General features: G+C 35.4%; 1 protein-coding gene across 1 annotated transcript in view; it reads left to right on the forward strand.

Annotated features, from left to right (window-relative positions):
* Positions 1 to 22,005, forward strand: part of CFAP47 (cilia and flagella associated protein 47) — a 262,195-nt gene that overhangs the window by 149,458 nt on the left and 90,732 nt on the right. Inside the window, 1 exon segment of the mRNA XM_058829276.1 lies at positions 12,203 to 12,300. Within this exon segment, the coding sequence (XP_058685259.1) occupies positions 12,203 to 12,300 (98 nt within the window).

Genomic DNA, 22,005 nt, shown 5'->3' on the forward strand with positions numbered 1-22,005 from the left:
CATGTAAGTGATTCTGTATTTTATGAATGTACAGAGAAATAAATGTCATTTTCCTAAAATGGCCTGGGCTCTCAGCAGAAATCCTTAATACCTCCATCAGGGAAGATGTTGCCTTTTCTGTGTGTGTGATGCTGCTTTGTCTTGCCTTTTTGCCTTTCCTTAGGAGAATAAGATGAAATGCCTACTCTGTCACAGAACTTAGAATGGAAAGTTATCCAAATCCCAATGAACTTGAAAGGTTCATTTTAAAATAAAAGGGTTATACTGAAAAAGAAAAATACACACTTGTCTGTTTTAATACCTTTGCATTTGCCTAGAAGTGTTCCTATGAAACACTGCAGTGAGACTGGATTAGGGTTGATGAAATGCTTTTGGTTAATTTGATATTTTTAGCAGACCTCCAGTATTTAAAAAAAACTATTTTTGATCTGTAAATAAAGTATATTTTTTTTTCTAATAATGGCTGCCAGGAATCACTCACTGGGGTGCACAAGTATAATTTTTGTAATACTGGGCTGTCTTCACATAGGATATAGGCATTCTTAGCCTTAATGTTTAGCATATTTTTAAGAGGATACTGCATACACTGAGCCTGCCTGAGTATGGTAGAGAATTTAAAAGTGAACCCTGTTTGGAAGTGAGCTGGCTTCTAACTGAAGTCTCATGTAGGTTCATATAATAAAATCAAATTTAACTCAAATTAAAGGTTCAGTTAAAAATTCAAGTATATTCAAGGAAATGCTGTCAATTTAGTTTCCTGGTAGCTAGAAGGAGTAAAATCTTTGAATACTAATTACATTCTGTAATAGAAATGAAGATATGTTGTACTCAGCATTTCTTGGGTCCTTTTGGTATTTTTTTTTTTTTTTTGAAAGTGCTGAATTGCAAGCTGGGGATATAAAACTTTTAGAGAAATAGTGCAATTGATTTTAAAGTTGCAAGGGAAATTCTGCAATTCAGTTGATTGAATAGTATTTGACTGTCAAGTGAAAGGCTTATGCTCCTTGTATGTGCTGCAACTCACAAGAGCAGTTATTTGCTTTTGTGACACAACACTAGTAAAAATTGGGTTACCTTTGTCTTCAGTAAGCTTATTTTTAATATGTTATATTGACAATAATAAAATAAGGCTTAGAATTTCCCAATAAAGAACATGAAGTATATTTCAACAGCATTTTACACCTGAAGGATTGTTAAGGACCTGAAACAGTTCTTTGCTGCTAAGATTTAAAACTAAAAGGCCTTTGCAATAACAAAGTGCCATATTTATGAGCAGACTTCTGCAACTGAATACCTGCTGCTTTTCTGCTGTCTTTTTGTATTTTTTGACTGCTAGCCTTTTAACAGGTCATTGTATTTAACTAATATACTCTTTATATAATCTGTGTTTCACCAATGTGCAATCATATTTCATTCAATAACTTGTGTACGACTGAAACAAAAGTTGAAAACAAAAATTAATTACACATTGGTATGTTTTGTTAGAGTAGAAGATTTTTGCCAGTTCTAAAGTCATATTAATTACATATTTAATTTTTTCTGGCTACAGTCTTTTGGTGTCAAATGTTCTATTTTAGAGTTCTTAGAAGTCAAAAACTTTAAATTATGAAGACATTTTATGCAGCAAAATTTGTTTATTTTATGCATCACCTATTAAAAAAAAAGAAAAAAATGAAAAAAATCTCAAACTCTGGGCAATTATATTTTCTCTGAAGAAATATAACTATTAAATGCATACATTTATAAACTGTTCTACATGTTGTTTTTTTTAATTCTAATGTGGAACAGGAAAACACTTTGGTATCATTTTAAGGAATTTCTTGACTGGAAATCATCTGAGTGTAACTTAATCTGCTGTGCCAAGGGTATATCAGCTGTGACTGTGTGTACATGGCTTCTGAGCTGGCTTTTGCCTTTTCAGACATGTTAATATATTTGTGTGACACAGCTACCCAAGCTGTTCACCTGGCAAGTGATTTCCTCGCATAAGTCACAGTTTACACACATTTAAAATGTGCAGCACTCTGTAAAACCTGGCCAGAATGCTGTTTCTGCCAAGAGACAGAATAAAATGTTCTAGGTTATTTTACCATATCCTTTTTAAAATTTGTTTCAAGCAATTGGTACTGGTGGCTTTTCTGACATAAGGCATCTTTCCCTTCTGTTCTCTTTCCCATTCTTTTTCCTTGTTATGTTCTTTATATTGGGTTCGTGAGCATCCTTCAATGTTACTGATGATTTCCCTAACCTTCCAGAGAGCCTACAGGGAAATTTAAAGATCCTTTTTACCATGATCACCCTTATCTTTATATGCCACCATAATAGGAATGAGCAATATTTTTTCTGTTTCTTATCTGAGACCTTATAAGTTGATAGCTAGAAACAAGATTCCTTTTGGATTTTTCTGTTAGGTTTGGATTTTTTCCAAAGTTAAGACATAGGTAGACAAAGATAGCAAAATGGTGTCAGTAGAAATACAGGTAGATATGGCAAAAGGAGAAAAACCATTAGTCCTTTGGGAAAAAACAGTAGTCCTTGGGAAAAAAAACTCTCAATTTAAGCAATTTTAAAAGTTGTATGAAATAAGAGGAGGCAGGGAGGGTTAGTACATAGTTTGAGGTCATTTGTTTAACACAGTCCTGACTCTGTGTTTGTTAACAACATATCACAATTCAATTTATGTGAGCTAAAGATTCTGGTAGGAATGAGTATGTTTTGAGACATTTTGTGGAATATGAGAGTGTGCTAGTTAGGTATAACTTGGTAGAAGTAACTTATTTCCTTGTGGATTTTGACAACCATTCCTCTAGGATATTCTTCAAAGTTATTTACTAATAAAAACTGCATGACCTAGGTAATCTGTTCTAGTTCTCCACCCTCACCACTGTAAAGTTGCAGTGATGCTTTAAAGTGCACCATTTGTTACTTTTTCCATCAGAGGGGTCACCCCTAGTAGCAACCTTTTGTGCATGTGAAAATTGTCAGCATTGTCTTTCCTCAAAAATCTTCTCTAAGGAAAATTAACCAAAATTACTTAATAAGCAATAGCTGTTTTCTAAACTTCAAATTCTTATTGGTTGTACAAGTTTTTCTGTGGTTTTGTGTCTTTTTATAGGTGCCTAACATTCAGCTACTTTGTGGTTTTTTTTTTTACTTCTTGAGTAATTATTGTCCCTTTGCCCTTTGGAATTATTTCCTTATTCAACTCTTAGACTAGATTATTTTATCTATATCCTCCACTTAACCTCAGCTTCTTTCTTTGCCAGGTCTTTGAAATAAGGTAATTACAATAACCAAATAACTGTGAGTCTTAAAGCAAATATCATTTATCTTCCCATTAGAAGTTAAACCATACTTTTAAAGTGTTAGTATTCTAAACAATCACTTCACTATATAATCTCCAGTTATATCAAATTTATGCTGAGTGAAAAGTTCTAATTTTTCTTCCTTGCTATTCAAGCTTCTAAAACCATAGTGCAGTAACTGAAAAAGTGTCATCTTCCCATAAATTACCAGGAAGTTCTGCTTGTGATGGCAGTCTGATTTTGAGGTAAACACTTGAGATGTGTTAATCATCACTAAGAATACTAGAGCCAGGCAATAAAAGACAAAATAGCACCATAAAAGGAGAGTTCTGAGAAACCCTTGTGACATAATATGTGTGGGGTGCAAGTCACTCCCAAACATACAGACTGTTGCACTTGAATGGTCAATTCAAATTGACCATATTTGAATTTTCAATGGTAAATTTATTTACCAGATTTATTTTATATGTTCTATTCATGGAAGATTCCTTATGTAGTAGATTTTTCTCTCTCATCTCTTCAGTGATTTTTCAGTGGCTTATTATGAAAGTCTGGGGTTCCTCTCAGTGTGTTCCTTTATGGTTTTAGGAAGGCGCAGTAAGAAATATTGGACCTGCATTGGTAAGGTTTGTGACAATCCTTTGAATTCATTCCCCCAGAATTTATTCCTCAAACTTCTACTAAGGCAGAATATTCCCTTCCCTGCCTTCCCCTTCCCCATGTCCCCCCACTCCCTCCAAAACCACTAAAACAGTGAAGTTTAGACTCTTGTGTTGCTGAAATATGCTGGATTTCTTTTCAGCATTTGAGATTCTCATACTCTTTGCATGCTTTGTGTTCACATATGTCATGCTGCCTGCAGAGCTCCAAAAGGTGAGGGGAGATGGGTTCTAATGCCAAATATATTACCTGTGTTCTTGTTGGTTTTTTTCTCTTGTTTTGTATCTATATTAACTAACGTCACAAGTGCTTGGATGACATACTTATCATGTGCCCTGAGTTTATTCCCATGCCATGATTTCACCAAAAAGAGTTTAACATGTTAATAAGATCAGATCCTGATTTCTGTCTCAGTGTGTACCAGCAGATCTTCTGTCTCCAGTAGACAGGCTGGGCTAAATGTCCTGACAGATACATACCCTGGATAAATGCAGGAGAAATGGAGAGTGAAAAAAAAGCCCCTGTAGAAGGTGAATAACCATATTGGCCATATTTACATTTTCATGACTCAACTGCAAGGTAGAAGTGGGAGCTGTGACATCATTATATTAAGGTACTGAGAGTTTATGAAGGACATCAAGAATATTCTGAGGTAAAGAGATATTTTTCATCTTCTACATCCCATAGACATAACAGATCTGCTGGATGATTGTTTTGAAGTTGTTACCTGGGAGATGGAGTGTCTGTGGAGTAAAGGTGTCTTACTGAAAAATGGTGTTAAAACATCCTGCTGTGCTGGTATTAATAGTATGGAAGACTGAGCTTCAAAAATGGAAGATACCTACAGCATTAGTCATCCTTTTGCTTGAAATAAGCTGTTCAGTGTTAAAATTCTCTCTTCTCCTAGAGTTTTGAAGAAGTTTTGGGAAAAAGAATGTCTTTCACAGGCTAGTGGTATCTCAGTTTCCACCATAAGGTGGTGATGTTAATTTGAAAAGATGGATTTGAAGCCAGAATTTAAAAAAGAGAGGTTCTGGATATCTGCTTTTTAAAAAGTGTGACACTTTTCAGAGCTTTGTGTTGTACAAATCACAGCTAATTCCAAGGGCCAAACCAAGATTTTGATTTTGCATTTAAAAAAAATTATTCTAATTTCCATTTCCAAATTTTCCTAAGTGGAAAAGGCTCTGGAGATACAGTCCTTAACTAGTTTAGGACAAGTTCTGAAGAAAAGGAACCTTAATCCATCTTGCAGATTTTCCTTCTGTAAAATACCCTTCTTCACCAAACCTGCCTGTGGATACTATATTAACTTGAAAATTCTGAATTAATTTAATATTAAGTATATATTTACACATGAAAGCATCATAATTTAATTTTAAACTGCAGCATTTTGAAGGCATCACTTTCATGCATCAGTTACAATTTACATGTGCAAACTAATGCAATCTTCAATCCTCAGAGTCACTTTAAGGACTGTCCCTCCACATGACTTAGGCTGGATACAGAATGTAAAGCACACTCTAAATTAATGGAAGTTGCTCTTGGGGAATTATAGCATCATATCCTTTAAGAACAAGATTAATGACTGATGAATATTAAAGTATTTTTTCAAGTAGAGTTATATGGAATACATGACATGAATATTCATTTGTGGTTAGGGTTAGGGTTTCTCAGATATGTTCATATACATAAAATGGCTGCTGAGAGCAAAATTTATCTTGCCATGTTATGCAAAAGCGTTTTTAAAAGCTGTACACGTTGATTACTTCTATTGAAAAAATTAACCCTTAGGTGAGAAAACCCATGAGCTGAAGCCTAAAGGTGAAACCCCTAAACTAATAACTTCCCTGGAAGACGAAAGTGTAGAAGTGTTGCCTTTCCAAGGATAAGTTATTCCTCATGTAGTAAAAATGAACACAAATGCCTGACTTTTTGGATCATTTTGAGCTCTTAATGTAAGGAGTTGCAACATTTCCTTAATGTGTAATTATGTTTTACAGCTTCACCCCATAAATCAAGTGCAGATTTTATACACTTGGAAAGTAGAAGTGAAGTATCTAGAGCCAGTTAAAACAAGATTTAACTGTTTTTTCAGTGGAGTGATGGGTCTACCTATACAGAAAAAATTGCAGGTTTTTCTTTCAGTATATGAACTGTTTAGGTCTATCTAGTGACACTGTCAAAAGTATACAAAAACTTTTTATAAATGGTTTACATGTCTTAGGACTGATTAGGGTACTTAGTTTTGTATCTGGAATGAACTTAGAGGTTTATGGTGTGTCAAATCAATCCCCTAAAATTCTTTGAAAAATATATATTTTTTTTAAATTTAGCATTGTAGGGAAACTGAAATTGTCAGTAAAATTTTGCAAAAGAAATGTCAGGTCTTTCCATAGCAATTCTTAGATGGTTAAGGCCAATCCAGTTAGAAAAATAAAAAATGTAAATAATCATGGATTTAAAAGCTAGTCTGTTTCATATAATTTATATGAAAACCATTTATTCTAAATCAAAAGGTTTAAATTTTGATTTTTCCTGCATGACCTCTTTACATATGGTAAGCTTTTATGTGTTTATATATTGTAGGAAACTAGACAATATGTAATTTTTAATTTATGTCTTACATTCTGTAAAGCACAACAGTATTCCTATGATGACAACATTAAGGATGCTCACTAAGTGAGAATGTTATAACTTAGAGCCTAGGAAGTTTTTTGAATAGTCTAGAAATCATGCTGTATTATTTCTCTGCCTGCTATTCCAAAGTAAACCCATATCCTTAAACATTGTGTCTAAGAGTGTTTTATTTAAAACTGGAATTGAATGTGCTTTATTCATTTTTATTGCTATATTAACTTTGCAAATACTAGGTAAAAATGTTGCAGAAAGAACTCACATTAAATTTGAAAATATCACTGAAATTAATATTTTTCATTTTAATTACCATATTTCTGATGCCAAAATGAAAAGTCAGTAAAATTAGAATGAAGTATTTAAAATAAATTAATATTATTTAGCATTACAATTCAAGTTTCCCCATTGTGTCCATACCCACACACACCCCACTCCCAAAGACCCTAGAATTGTATGATTTTCAGGACACCAAGACAAATCTTCCTTCATCATCAGTGATGTGTCATTCAGGTGATCGATGGACAGCTCTGTCTCAATCAGGAGAGAAGGATCTTTTCTATTTATAACTGACAGCACATTTAATGCTGGAGTAGCAGATGTAGGATGAAAAGTAAATTTAAGGAAAGGGGATAGAGGGATCAGAAGTTTCAGCTTGTGGCTGATACTGTAAAAAGATATTCTCATCCAAGTGAGTAGAAAGGGGCATCTTGTGAGTAGAAGGAAGAGGATTTCAAAACTGATAACTCTTCAGAACATAATGCAAAATGTAAGATTAGAAGTGTATGGCTTAAAATACTGGTATTCTAAGAATGATTTTATAACATTTTTAAAAATTGCACAATAAATGAAGAGATCAGGAAGGAGAAACAATTTATTTGCATGACTGAAGAGAAGTAGGACAAGGCACCAGACTGATTTGATTACAAAAGGATATTCAGCTCAGGAAGAAAATACAATGATTTTGTTGTATCATGCAAGCTGGAATGAGTCTTGGAAGAGAAGCTTGAGGTTTTAACCTGAAATTTTTGTTGAAGGTTGAAGTTTGATTTTCATTCAAATTGTGATTTAGTAGTCCTGTGTTTTAAATACAGAACTGTCTGTTCACAAATGTAATGACTGTAAATAAATACTGGTTGAAGAAATTGACTTGCTATTAAGGAACAGATACAGAAATATGCCTTCTTTTTGTTTTTATTTTTCCCCCAGCTCAGGGTAACTACATGAAACAGGAACTACACAGCTTTCTATGTTTCCAGTGATTCCACAGTAAAGCCAAAAATCACAAAATAATCAGGGGAAGTTCTAAAAACTTAAAATTAGGAAGCTCTTTTACAGTGGTGCTAACTGAATATGCAGCAGCTAATATATGGAAGATGCTGGTTTGCACTAACCATTAGTGACGGATGCCTGACCCCAACTGGTCAGGGTGAAAGCCTACTGACCAAAGGAGAGGCTAAAAGAGAAGGTGGTGGAGGTTAAACATTGAAGCAGGTGCATTTTTATGTTCAGAAGATTTGTGCTCACTCCTTTCTAGTGATGATTTCCATCTGAAGTACCGACTACAATTTGTTTTATTTCATGAGATCTGACAAGATCATGACCTGATGGTTGCATAAAGCAGGCTAAGCATTTTTATTTGTCATCGAAGGCCCAGAGTGAGGAGATAAGAGATCCAGGCTTAAAGTCAAATGCAGTTTATCTCACAAGACATCAAAGTGGGTGCTCAGGCCTTAAGAAAAGACTTAAAATGCATTAAAAATGTCAATGGAAGTTTAGAAAAGTAGAGAGAAAAGGAAGAGTGCATACTTTAATTTTTTTTTTCTGCCTGCTTCTGAAATGTGTGCAGAAAACAGAAACAGACAAATATAACCTTGTTCTGTGACTAGAGAAAAGCCATCTCTGAGTTTCAGCCTGAGCATATTATCTCCATTGCCCCTGATTGCTGAGCCTTTCCCAGCATCTACTCTCTGGTAAAGTAAAATTGTTTGAAAAACTCTAACAAAAAAGTGTAAAAGAAATCCCTGAACTCCTGACCTTCTGCTCTGTACATTAGAAAATGAATTTCTAATACTACAGCTATCTTCAGCCATGCAAGTGGGTTTTTGGGTTTGAATGCTGAGATAGAACCAAAGGAAATGCTAAAAGCATTTGCTGTTATTTTGGTCTGTTTAAGGTACTTTATTTTTTCTGGGGAGCTTTAGCTTTATAGCTTTGGAAGAGACTTCAGAGTATTCTCCAGAGTAAGAGCTAGCTTCTGTCTTGTAGGAAGAGAAGAAATTTGGAGTAAAATTTGTCTGTAACTACTTGGGGATGAGGATACTTGCAATAAATTGGCCTTGATGTAGCCTGTTCAAATATTCTAGATGGGTAAACACATGAGCAGGGACTCACCTTTAAAGTCACTATTTGATATCAGGTTTTCAGCTAAGTGAGGATAAAGCCCTGAGTTTTATGGTTTTAACAATGCAAGTGGGCAGCAGGCAATTCAGCTTTGTTTTCACCGAGTGAAAGTTGACAGAACATCAAAGTTTAAACAACTTCAAGGCTTAATACTAAACAGAAATTGCAGAAGCTTTCAGGCAAGGGTTCAGCTGCAAAAATAAAAAATATGCTCTTTCAGCAGAGAATTGCCAGTTTCATACCATGCATTGAGAAAACTGTTTTTATGAAAGATTTTTAAAATTTTTAGGGAAATGCCAAGTGTTATGCAAATAATCCTGTAATTGAAAATATCTAAATGTAATATTGTTGAAAAATATATACAAGTATTCCCTCCCAAACATGATAGCTGTTTCCCAGAAAGGTAATCTCTAAGTACTGTAGATTATTTAAGGTCTCCAGAAAAAATATTTGATTTCTCAAAATTGATAAAAATTTAAAGAGAAATAAATCTAAACATTCAAATGCATAAAAAGTAGAAAAAAAAAAAATCAAGGATTTTTAACCTAGAAAAAAAGTTTAAATAGCTCCAAATACTTGAAGTCAAAAGAAAGCAACTTGACTTGAAAGCCTTGCTTTTAAGAAATATCAGAAATTAGGGTATTTTTTAAGTAAATTGAACAAAATAAATGAATTTGTATATTAAAGGAAGAAGAGAGAAGGGAAGTAGACTGTAAGTTTTATATTACTGCAGTTATGAAGAACAGAAAGTGATTCAGGAAATTTATGAATACAGAGGAGAAATGTGTGGTCAGAGAAAAAAGAGGGCTGTAATTGTATATAGAAAAAAAACTTGGTTGCAATATATATGAATTGCTGGAAGGCCTAATATTGTAACGACAAGTAACAATACACAGTACTCTGTAAACCACATTTCCCTTACTCATGCTGATTATGTCAAAGAATTCAAATTGTTTTGTGTGTTGTGGCTTCCTTCCCTTATTGTGATGGCTAATAATTTTCTTTGGAATATATAAACAAACGTCTGTAATTTCTGAATTTATGCAAGAGACCTGTCTAAAAATTTGACACATTCTCTGCCTTTTCATTTCTTCATATCCCAAGCTGACTTAAGCAAGGGGTCACATGCTGGTTTGCACCACCATAATTTAATACATGAGGTCCTTTTGAATTCACTTGCAGAGGAACCCCAGAGTGATTTGGGTTGGAAGGGACCTTAAATGTTGTCTAGCACCAACCCCCCTGCCATGGACAGGGACACCTTCCATTAAACCACAATTTTTGGGCAGGCACTCTCTTGCAAGGCTGATCTGTTACTTTTTTATCAGTCTGTTCTGAAACTGTTTCCACTGAAACCTCAATTTGGAAGAGATTCTCTGACCATTCCCCTCAAAACAAGCTCTAGAGTTTAGAAAGTCCCTGAACTCCACTGAAATGAACACCACTGCAAAGAATTAATTTAGATTTTCTGCTGCAGCCTTATCTTCCTTGAGCATTCCTTTTCCACCCTGATCATCTATCAGCCCTTCTGAGTTTGTCAGGCTACCAGCTTCAGATGTGTTTGAAAAGGTTGTGCTACTCCTTTTTTAAATCCTTAGCCAGCTGTCACTTGAGGGTGGAGGTTTTTTGGTATGGGTGTTCTTGGAGGTTTGAGGAGAGGGTGGCAGCCTTATTAATTTTCTGCTTAAATAGCAACTCATGCTTTTTTCTGTTTTCCTTAACAGAAGGAAAATGTCTTCCTTAAGACATTCACTTGTGAATCAGTTGCTGTACTTTAATAAATCCCTTTGCCCTGAAGTTTAATCACATATCCTTGGTAAATGGAACTTTACTGTTGATGTTTTCCTCTTTTATTTCCTACCTGAATTTCAGAGCTTTTCTTACAGTTTGACTGCATTCTTGAAGAACGTGATGTCCCAAGCTATGGGTACTCTTTGATTTTCTTTTGTTCTTTAATTAAGAACTTTCATTTCAGCTTTCAAGGAACTGTTTTGGTGTAAGGTGGTCCTCCCTTCTTGCACAAGTTCTGCATATTGTTTTTTTTTACCTTTTGTAATTGATTAAACTAAGGGTCCTGTACATGTATGACTTTTGCATTTGATTAAACTCAGGGTCCTGTACATGCCAGAGTCCTTTAATGGACATTCAGAAGATCTCTTTAGCTCAGTGATGATAATTTTTATAGATTGTAAGCCACTGAGACTATTCCAGACAGTGTAAGCCTGGAATTCTGGTATTAAAATCCAGTAAATTATATGCATATCAAATTAGCCCAAAGAAAATGGGTGAGTTAATACAGAATGTCTTTGGTGAGAATTGTAAGATAATAATGCAAATAAATCCTGTCAGAAACAGTTTTATTGGAAATGGTGTTTGGAAGTAAAGTCATATATGTGGAATAAGGAACTGCAAGAAGGAAAATGATGACTCTGAGATGAGCTGGGGTCACAGCAGAAGAGAAAACCAGAAGGAGCTCCCAAGACTAATTCTGTGGTAGAGCAGGAGTGCTGATGGAGCTCTCTAGAGTATAATTCAGGAAAGTGTGAGTAGGAGGATTAAGGCTATTTTCATCTCATACAATATACTGACAAACAGGAATAGTGCAAGTAGTTCTTGAGTATGCATTATTAAAAGGTGCTGAACAATTCTTTATACATGAAAATATCCTACCACGTGAAATAATTTGTGCTGTGAAAATCAGGCCTTATGGTAGAGATTTCAGGCTTAATTTGTTTCATCTACCTGAATGAGATTGATGAGATAATTTTATTAACATTCATGACTGTATTCTAAAACCAGAAAAATGCTAGGTACAAAAACCATTGTGTTAGGAGAACTAATTTGGATTTACTGATATAAAATGATAAAAGTACTGTCAGTTTGCTATGAAGTTTTAGTTACAAATCAGTGATATTTAAAAAGCAGAAACAATGTGGTAGTCTAGGAAGCTAATTTGCCAAAGTGCTATTTCCATTCAGTTTGTGTATATATTGATTTTGTTACTATTTTGAATCCTGACAAGAAGGGATTAGATAATACAGTTTGTCGACAGTGATTAAATCAGTTCATGATTTGTTTTGTCTCAGTATGAACAGTGACTGGCATTTCTGCTAGAAGTTCAAAGTTCTCATTGATTTGAAGGCTGCTAGGATTGATCACCTCATAGGATAATTCGTAAGGCATTTTGGTTTTTCAAACAGGAGGAAGTTCTACAAACTGCAAAGTGTGGTTCTCCTTGAAGATTTACAGCACACCTGCAGCAGCAGAAAGGACAATAGATGTGGATTGCAAAGCTCTGGTAAGATTACTCTAAATGTCAAATTTTGTTCTACTGCATTAGAAGAAAAATTCAATTTTTGCTGTTGTTCTGGCTGCTATCACAGAGGATTATTCAATTTTATTAAGTGACCACACAATCATTTTTTGGGTAAAAAAAATTCAATACTTATTAAGATCTCATTTAAGCTCAGTGATATGAACTAAAATAAATGCTTGAATAAAAGTATCTTCTTTATCCTGTTGGAAAAATTACAGTTTTATTCTGCTGACATCTGCTTTTAATTTTGGATCTTAAATAAGCCTGAATTATAAAAAAACTCCTGTTTATCTGTATCTAGCCACAACGGAATATGGCTCTTCTGGTACTTTGCTTCTTCATGCATGCCAAATTATTATTGTCATTTAAATTTCTTTAATCATTGGGATGTATTTAATCATGTTTGTATTACTAGATGAATACATACTGTCATTCTCAAAAAAATTATGTTAGTCATACTAGAAGAACAATTGCATCATATTAAATAAGTATGTTTAAGTCACTTAACCATGTAAAGATAAATAACTTTTTAGTATGTTTGCTTAATAAATAGTGGTTTTGTTTCCCACTGATTTGTAATTTTGTTTGTCTTTGAATTATCATTTGTAAGGTGTTTGTTTTCAGCGCTAATATTTTCCCTAACTTCTGTAAATGGATTTTTGCTTTATCATCTAGACAGCCTCCTTTCTGCATGCATTCTAATGACAGGTAACAGCTTATATGAGTAGAGATGGCTGGTATGGAACATTTTTGCAATTAAAAATATGTGATGGACGTGCTAGGGGAGTACCTCTTCTAGTCACAGATGCTGGAAAAGAAGAAGAGTCTCTTCAGTTCATTTTACATGTGTTCAAATGGGGGGAAAAAATCCAAACCAGTAAGCACTTCTGAAAATATTTAAATACCGTTGCTCATGTATGACTTCAGATTTGCTCTTCTTTCCTTGAAGTTCAGTGTCCTGACTGTGAACTTCTGTAGGGAAGAGGAACAGAAAATGATGTTTTCAAAGTCTTGGTGTTGGATGAATATGCTGGGAGGTGTCTGGTGCTAGTGAGAAATGTAAAAGCTGGACTAAAAGAGTTCATGATTTGAGACCTTGAAAGGAGTAGTGTAGGTTTTTGTCCCACATGATCATGCATTAGCTTGTGTCATTTTCTGATCTGAAAATTCTCTGAAGTGGCAAAAGAGAATGATAGATTTGAAGTACACTATTGACTCCTATTGTATGAGCAATTCTCAAGGTGCTTTTGAACTCTTCCTATAAATTTTAATCAAATTCAATGTGAAAACTTGAAAAAAAACCCACATTAAAGTACAAAATACTTCTGCTATGGTCAGGGCACTGAAATTATTTACCTTAAAATTTGGATAATTCCTTTAAAAGAAGATGGAGGTAAGGAAGTAGCTATGCCTTTTCTTCAGATCTCTATGGAAAATGTAATTTTTTATTGATGAATTTGGAAGATGACATGAACATTTTTCGACTAACAAATAATAACATGTAGTTACTAATATGGAATTGTGATTACTGAATTTACTGGTTATATGCCAAGCATTTAATTTTGGAGTGTGAGAGCTTTCTGTCTCTAATGTAAGGGAATGGGATTATCCTAGCTAATGTCTCAGTAGACCTGTTAGTGTGACACCAGGAAAGAGAACCAGTGCAGTCCTTGACTGCTGAAGAATGGTCAGACATGAACAGAAAGCAAATAATGCTGGTGGTACCGTTATTAGAATGTGCACACATCTGGTTCTTGAAGGTTAAAAATGAGTTTGAAGTACTGGAAGAAAATCAAAGAAATCTCCTAGAAGCATGGGGGACTGGAAAAGCAAGCCTTGTCTTATGAATGTTAAAGAGCTTTATCAACTTAGATTGCCAAAGAAAAAATGGAGAAGAAATGTGACCATTTGCTAAAGAATATTTAGTGATGATGTCTCAGTTTGCTGACTAACATGCATCAAGAGTTAACAGCCAAAAATTTACATCTGAGAATTATTTAATCTTGTGTGGAATGTCCCAGTAATGAGAACAATAAAATACTTGAAGATCTTGCTAGTGAAAATTGTAGACAGAGTTTTGTGAATGTGAGAACTTGAAATTGCTTCAAAAGCTGATAAATATTTTAAAAGCATAGACACCTGGTACATCTGCTACATCAGTGAGTCAGATTTAATGAATCTATTGATCTCTTTTTGACCTTAGAGTCTTCCTTCCTGGCCTGTGGAACGAAGAGGATTAGCAACATTTAACATTTAATAGTGGACAGTGTGGGATCATCGTGGCACATGTCCTGTTATAGATGATGAGTGTATTTGCTTGCAGATTTCAGTTTTGTGTTCGAGGTTTGGAAATGCTTCAGGTTGACTCAGCCTTTTGTAGCTCATACATGGGCATCTGTCTGAAATGCAATGCCTGTGGCAGGGTGGCAGCTCCCACCGCATGGAAAGGGGAGGTGAGGGGTGTGAGGATTCAGGCTGAGTTTCTGACTCTGGGCAGGTTCTGACCCTGAGGCACTGGCTATCCCTTGATGCTGCTCCTCTCTTGAAGAGTGTGGAGAATTCTGAGGAAACAAGAAGCTCTGCCTGGCAGCACCATAGAGTTGTCTGTAACTCACAGCTTGGTGTCAGAATAAAGTTGCTCTTTTCTGTTTTCAGTGCGTGAAATCAGCTAAAAAGAAATATCAGAGTTAGGTCTGTACTGCCACCATCCCAAACTCATGCATTGTATTTCCATCCTCATTTAATTTGCTCAGAATTTTCTGTGCTAAGTATTATTGCATGTGCTTTCAGCTATCTTTTGCATAATGCTTAATTCTGATTAGGTCAGCGATCTTGAACTGGAACAACACAGGATTTTCCAGTTACGTTTACCCTTGGTTTGCTTTGTTACTTCCATGTCTTAACATCCTTAAGGTGAAAAATTTCAATATCAAAGTGTTTCTGCAGATATATATCTGAAAGACTTAGCATCAGCTTGGTTTAACTCAAGCTTTTATTAAAATATTTTAAATTTGCATTTCTATTGTTGAGACCCATCTCGCTATATATAATTTTTGGATGTATTTTTTCTCTCAACCTAAAATTCAAAGTGGAGATTGATTAGTGAAATTAATCAAACCCAGTTTTATGCTGCCCAAGTTTTGTTAAAATTCTTTTGACTTGTTATAGCTGAAATCATTTAAGCTTGTACTTTGCTATTAACCAGATTATGATTAAGGTATTTATGGAAATAAAAATATAGAATAAGTCAATACTGAAAGCCATAAGCCATATTGAAAAAGTCTTTAATTTTAAGCTCTACTCTAATTTCAATTATTTTAATCACTATATATCAGTGAAAGAAATACCCTTGTGTGAATAGAAGAAGTTATCTAACTGGAAATTTAGTCAGATCCTGTTGTAGTCCTCACTCTTCAGTGGACAGTGTGGGTTTGTGGTTGGGCACTGAACAGGCTCCCCAGGGCAGTGCTCACAGCACCAACCTGACAGAGCTCTCAGGCACATGGGGTGACTCTTGGGGTGTCCTGTGCAGAGCCAGGAGTTGAACTCCATGTTCCTCATGGTCCCTTCCAACACAGCATCTCCTATGATTCTCTGAAATGGATTGCAGTGAAGACCTAAGAACTGACCCATAAATTAAAGGAAGTAAAGGAAATAGCTCTTTTAATTTAAAATACAATATTTTCCTCCTAATTTTTACACACACCATATTTCCCCCGATTTCAGGCACTCATGTCTCTAAATTTAATTAGATTTTTTTTGGTCCATGTGGTCAATAGAATGCCCACCACAAATAATTTTGTGTGATACAATGCTTTAAAGGTCAATACAGTGTTTGAATAAGAAAAATAATGTAATCTCATTTTCTATGTGTGTGTTCTTTTTTTCCTATGAGGAAAATTATAGAAAAAAAGGAAAAATTGCCACAAACTTGGCTCTTAACAGTGGTAGTGTTTAATATTGTTATGTTTAGAGGTTTTGGGACAAAAAAGCAGTTTCACTTTCTACTTTTTCTCCCTGGTCATTAGTACTCATCGTATCTTCTGTGTTGGATAAATGTTTGGTGCCATTACTTTGCAAATAGCAAAATGAAATATTGATTTTAACTCTTTAATAATAATTTCACCTGCTTCTATTTCCAGATAAGGAATGGATGACAGTCTGTTTTTTCAGTGTTCAGTTAAACTTCTTGAAGATAGATTTATTTCTCATTTTCCTCTCCAGGTTTTTGGGGTTTGTGTTTTTGTTTTGTTTCTGTTGTTGTGGTGTTTTGATTTGTTTGGTGATGGTGGCTTGTTTTTTTGGGTTAAAGGTGGGAAGGCTGGGTGTTTTCATGTTTGGCTGGGTTTTTTTCCAACTTGGGCAGATTGGTACATGCTTTCTGATTTTCATTTAAAATGAATGATTTTTAAAAGCCTGTAGCCTGCTGATCTGGATATTTTTTCTAATCCAAGCCCTGAATGCTCTAGAATCCAGTGCTCAGCCATTGCAGAATAAGAATAACCCTACTGAAATAGAGGGAGAGTATCCAGCTGCAGGGAAAATTTACAACTTTTCTAAGTTCTGTGTATATTAAGAGAAAATAGATAATTAGTGAAGCCTGGAAAGGTTCTAAGGATGCATTCCAGCTGTGAAGGATTGCTAAAGCTTTGTAAACAGGGGAACCCTTACAAGTGTGTCAGGGATAAGCCTGTATTTCAGAGAATGGATATTATCTAGTGTTGGTAATAGTGAAATAACCCAGTCAGGCCCAGTGCTGCTTATAATGAACACCTCCAACTTTGCCTTACAGCTTCATCAGTCACTGCCCAGATTTAAACTCCTTTATTGTCAGCTGTCATAATGAAAGAAACCAATCTAAATTCTAAGAATATTTGCCTTTTTTCAGTGTCCTCTGTCTTTCAGTCCACCTAGAGAAGCAGTTTGGGCAGCTGGAAGTGCTGGCCTGTAGAGAGCATTTCCCCACAGTCATTAGATATCCCATCAATTGTGCTACATGTAGAAATAGTTTCATAGCACAGTCCTGGAATGAATTCCAATAAAGAAATTTCAGATTTGTGAGGTGTCATTTCTATTCTATCATTTTAGAAAATTGTTCTGTTTTGAACTGCATAATGTAAGGGAGAGTGATGTTGGAGATTTGTGAGCTTTGGCTTTCTTTCCACCAATGCAAATTTTGGGTTGTGTTTCACCCTGACAAAGATCATCAACTCTATTAAAAGAGATCAGCTGAAAAGTAGTTCAGGGAAAAAGGGAGAAAGTATGCTCTGTGATCACAGTCTGCTCAGGAATTTATTAATTTTTCTCTTATGAAAGTATTAGCATATTTTTATTTAATTTTGTCTTGTCTAGACCAGCCTGTGGCAGTCTAATAAATCACAAAAGCAAAAGAAGAAACTTCTAAGAGTGGGGGTGGTATAGGATGCAGAAGAGTATTTTCAAATGTGTATTTTACTTTAAAAAAAACCTGAAATATATTTGAATAGTTCTATGGATTTTATTCTATTAGTGACGTCTAGATAGCACAGGTTAGATCAGACTGTTCTTCATTAGTAGCTGACAGCTTTTTAAATTCATTATAAATTCTAAGAATTGCCTGCACAAACCTCATCAAGTTCAAAAGGCCAAGAGCAAGGTCCTGCACCTGGCTCAGGGCAATCCCAAACACAAATATGGGCTGGGCAGGTCTTGGATTGAGAGCAGCTCTGAGGAGAAGGACTTGGGGGCGTTGATGCGTGAGACCCAGCTGTGGCCCACAAAGCCAAACGTGTCCTGGGCTCCATCAGCAGCAGGGTGGGCAGCAGGATTTTGCCCCTCTGCTCTGGTGAGGCCCTACCTGCAGTGCTGCACCCAGCATCCCCAAAATAGGAGGAATATGGACGTGTTGGAGAGAGTCCACAGGAGGCCATGAAGATGGTGCAAGGCCTGGAGCACCTCCCTTGTGAGGACAGAGAGAGTTGGGGCTCGAGCAACATTTCAATACCTAAAGGGAGATACAGGAGAGCTGGAGAGGGACTTTTGACAAGGGCATGTAGTGGCTAGTCAATTACTGTAATGACTGTAAACTGACAGAGAGTAGGTTTAGATGAGATGTAAGGAAAAGATTCTTTACTGTGAGGGTGCTGTGTCCCTGGCACAGGTTGTCCAGAGCAGTTGTGGCTGCCCCATCCCTGGAAGTGTCCAAGTCCAGTCTGGATGGGGTTTTAAGCAACCTGGTCTGGTGGAAGGTGTGATTGATGGCAGGGTTGTTGGAATGAGATAATATTTTATGGTCTATCCAACCCAAATAATTCTGTGATACTCCTCAAACTCTTCTCATACAGAAATAATTCTGCCTTCTAGTGGATTTGTAAGTTGTAGATCAGAAGTATCAGCCTTGCCAATGCTGTGATGTACTTCTCGTAGATTTATTGGCTCAATGAATAGTTCAAAAGCCTTGGCAGATCTTTAGAACCTGGGAATCACACTTCAGGGACTGCAGTAGTAGAACCCTGAGATTCTATTCAGGGTAGCCTAGAATTCTACCTATGAGAGATAGCATTCTGTTTTAAACCTATTTTACAGACAGGTTTTACACAAAGGCACAACAGTAAGAAATCTCAGAAAATACGTGTTAATTTCCACCAGGCCGTTCCTCTTTCCAGCACCTTTCCTGCTTCTGTTTAATTACTTGAAGAGAACGCACAAGAAAATATACATTGGTGTTAACTCTGAGTACACAGAAATAGTGTGGTTTTAGGCTGTCTCTCCTGATTGCCCCCACTTACTGCTCCTTCCATCTATACCACACAGCAGTGCTGGAGTGGAGGAAATCCATCTGTTTTGGGTGTAATTTAACTGGAGAATACCTTCCACGTGTTCATCTAATGTTCTTCAACCACTGATGGATGTTTAACTTCATGGGAGTGAAACAGAACCACTCATAAGCAAAACATTGATGGAAATTACATGGTGTGGAGGCCAAGTCCTCACACTGCTTTGTTCTGTGTCTCCTGTGTCTCACTGCCAGCTGATATGGACAGATCACAGCACCCTGTCAAAAAACACTGCATGGTTTAGCAGGAATTATTTTTTGTGGTAACTGCATTATGCCAGTTCACCGGTATAATGCAGAGATCTTGTTACAAGTAGCACTAGTGTTAGAGCAGAACCAATTTAGAATCTAAATTATGTGTCAGTGTCTCCCTTATTAAGTTTTTCATTATTTATTTAAAAGTAAAAAGCTTAGAATTAAGAATGTTTTGTAATTATGTAACTTGGCCGTTGAAGACAGTGACACACTCTTTTCATAGCTGTGGTACATTAATTTTTCATAAATCCTAAGCAAAAGTGTAGTCTGAATATTGTTATATATGGCTGATACTGTATCATGTTCTCAAAAATTGAGTAACATGAAGTTATGAATCATGCCCTAAGATTTTTTAATTTCTATCATATGCTTTCATGTCAATTGGTAGTATAAAAAGTAAAAGAACCATGGCAACATGGTTGGTGGGAGGAAAAACAAATCTGAGAAGGTAGTAATTACTAATTACTCTAACTAAAAGCAGTTTGGCAAATAATTCAGATCAGAGCATATTTGTATAGCTCATTAAATATATATATATGTAAATAGAAAGGAAAATTATTAGAAGCATAAAAACGTGAGTGATTTTTTTGACAAATATTTAGCAGCTGCCAACCCCCTTCTCTTGTCCCTATAGATGAATAATCAGTTCTTTGATATAAGAGCAGGGAGCTAATGTAGATCACAAAATGACATCTGAGCTGTCACTAACTGCCATGGAACAAAAATGTGAGGTTAGATCTAAACCAAATAATTAGAGGGGATGTTTCATCTGGAGAAGTGGTCATATCTATGAAAAATAACTTTTACGTGGAGAAACAGCATGGCCCTGAATACTGAAACTACCAATTCCCTCAGTCCATAACTGCTGTTGCTCCCCTGGAGCCCAGCAATCAAAACGAGAGGGATTTTTTTCTCAACCATTAAACACAACAAGTCCATGGAAAAAGTTCTTTTTAAGAAAAATTTGCTCACTGATGGCCTGGAGTACAGATTGAGCTATGTAGTAAAGTAACATTATTGAAAGGAAAATGTAATGTTTGAACTCTGCTCCCTGTCATTCTATCAATGCTAGGAACTTCTGCTAGATTTTTGGTTCAAGACAGAACATGGTTGTATGTAGACTTTTAGAGTTGTGTGGGGTTTTTTTATGTTTCTGTTTGCGTTTTCTTTTTTATGGTTTTTGTTTTTAATAAATAACAGTGAGAGGAACATGAAAGAGAACACTGAGAATTTCTCTAAAAGATGTAGTTAAGTCTAAATTTTCCAACTATGTTTGGAGGCTTTTAAAAGTGACCTGCTGTGAATTTTTCTGCAGAAGTCCAACCTTTAAACCTGCCCTGCCATTTTTCAGAGCTGCCAAGAAAACTGGTGCTACTGCACTGTTTTCCCCCTCAGTGATTATTGTGACTTGGTGAGAAATCTCTGTTCTCCTTGTGTAAAATGAAGGAATAGGAAGAAGGGATCTTTATTATTCATTCAATTACTATGAAGGTTGTTCATCTGTATAACAGAAAATTCTATCTTTAGGATTGTTTTGGCAGGGGTACTACTGCTTCCACAAAATGTATGAATATCCTTGCTTTTACAAAATAGTATTGCTGTATTCCCATGATCAGAATACTAATTAAAAATTCTGGAGTAAAATTAAAATAAAATTTATATAATATCAAATATATCAAATATTTTTTATTAATATAAAATAATATTTTATCAAATTTTTTCTGCATCTCTAGAACAGAGGTTCAAGCAGCTAGTTGTTGTTTTCTTCTGGATTTCTATAGGCAGTATGCACAGCTTCTGAAACAGCCAGTGATAATTAAATTAGATCATTACAATGAGCAACAAGTTAATCCACACATACAAATACTCATAACATCTGAATCAGGAACTTCAAGTAAGTACATAAAGCTAGTTGAGTAAGGATTTGATTTGAAAACAGGTGCTGTGTTGAAGTTTGAAAAATGTCATTAAGTCAGGAATTACTTGGTTAAATTATACAATTTCACTGGTTGCTTTTATTTAGGCTAGAGCCCTGCCTATTTTAGATAGTTTGCCCTGTTGTAAAAGTAACCGAGATTATTCCTCTTCTATTTAAGTCAGAATAAGGAATGACTGTGTAAATGTGACAATCTCTGACACTTGCTTAAGTCATCACCCTCAGCAGGAAGGAGGGTACAGTGTCTGTTACTGTCTGAAGACTTTTCTCCAGCCTTCTAAAAATGAATTTCCTGCTCGATTTGAATTTCTGGTGTAAAGGTCGATGAAAATAATTCTAACTGAAATCTTAGAAGACTAAAGAAAAGCTAAAGTCTCAGTGATCGTAGGGACGACCTTAGTTGAATCTGCAGACCTATTTGTATAAAAATGACTAACCTGAAAGCCATAAAATTGATTCCCTGCAGCAAATATTTCTAGTGAACAAATTCCAGCTAAAGATGTTTGAGAGAAAAGAAAAATTAACACTACTCATTTCACATTGAAGGAGGTAGCGAATATTAACTCAGTGATCATTTATATGTTTCTCTGGTATTTAGAAAGGATAATTTACAAAGAATTTTGACAGTTCAAAGGAACCATCTGCAAAAGCAGGAAATTTTAAGTCAAATTAATCTTGATTT

The sequence above is a fragment of the Poecile atricapillus genome, chromosome 1 (assembly GCF_030490865.1).
Source record: "Poecile atricapillus isolate bPoeAtr1 chromosome 1, bPoeAtr1.hap1, whole genome shotgun sequence".
Classification (NCBI taxonomy): Eukaryota; Metazoa; Chordata; class Aves; order Passeriformes; family Paridae; genus Poecile; species Poecile atricapillus.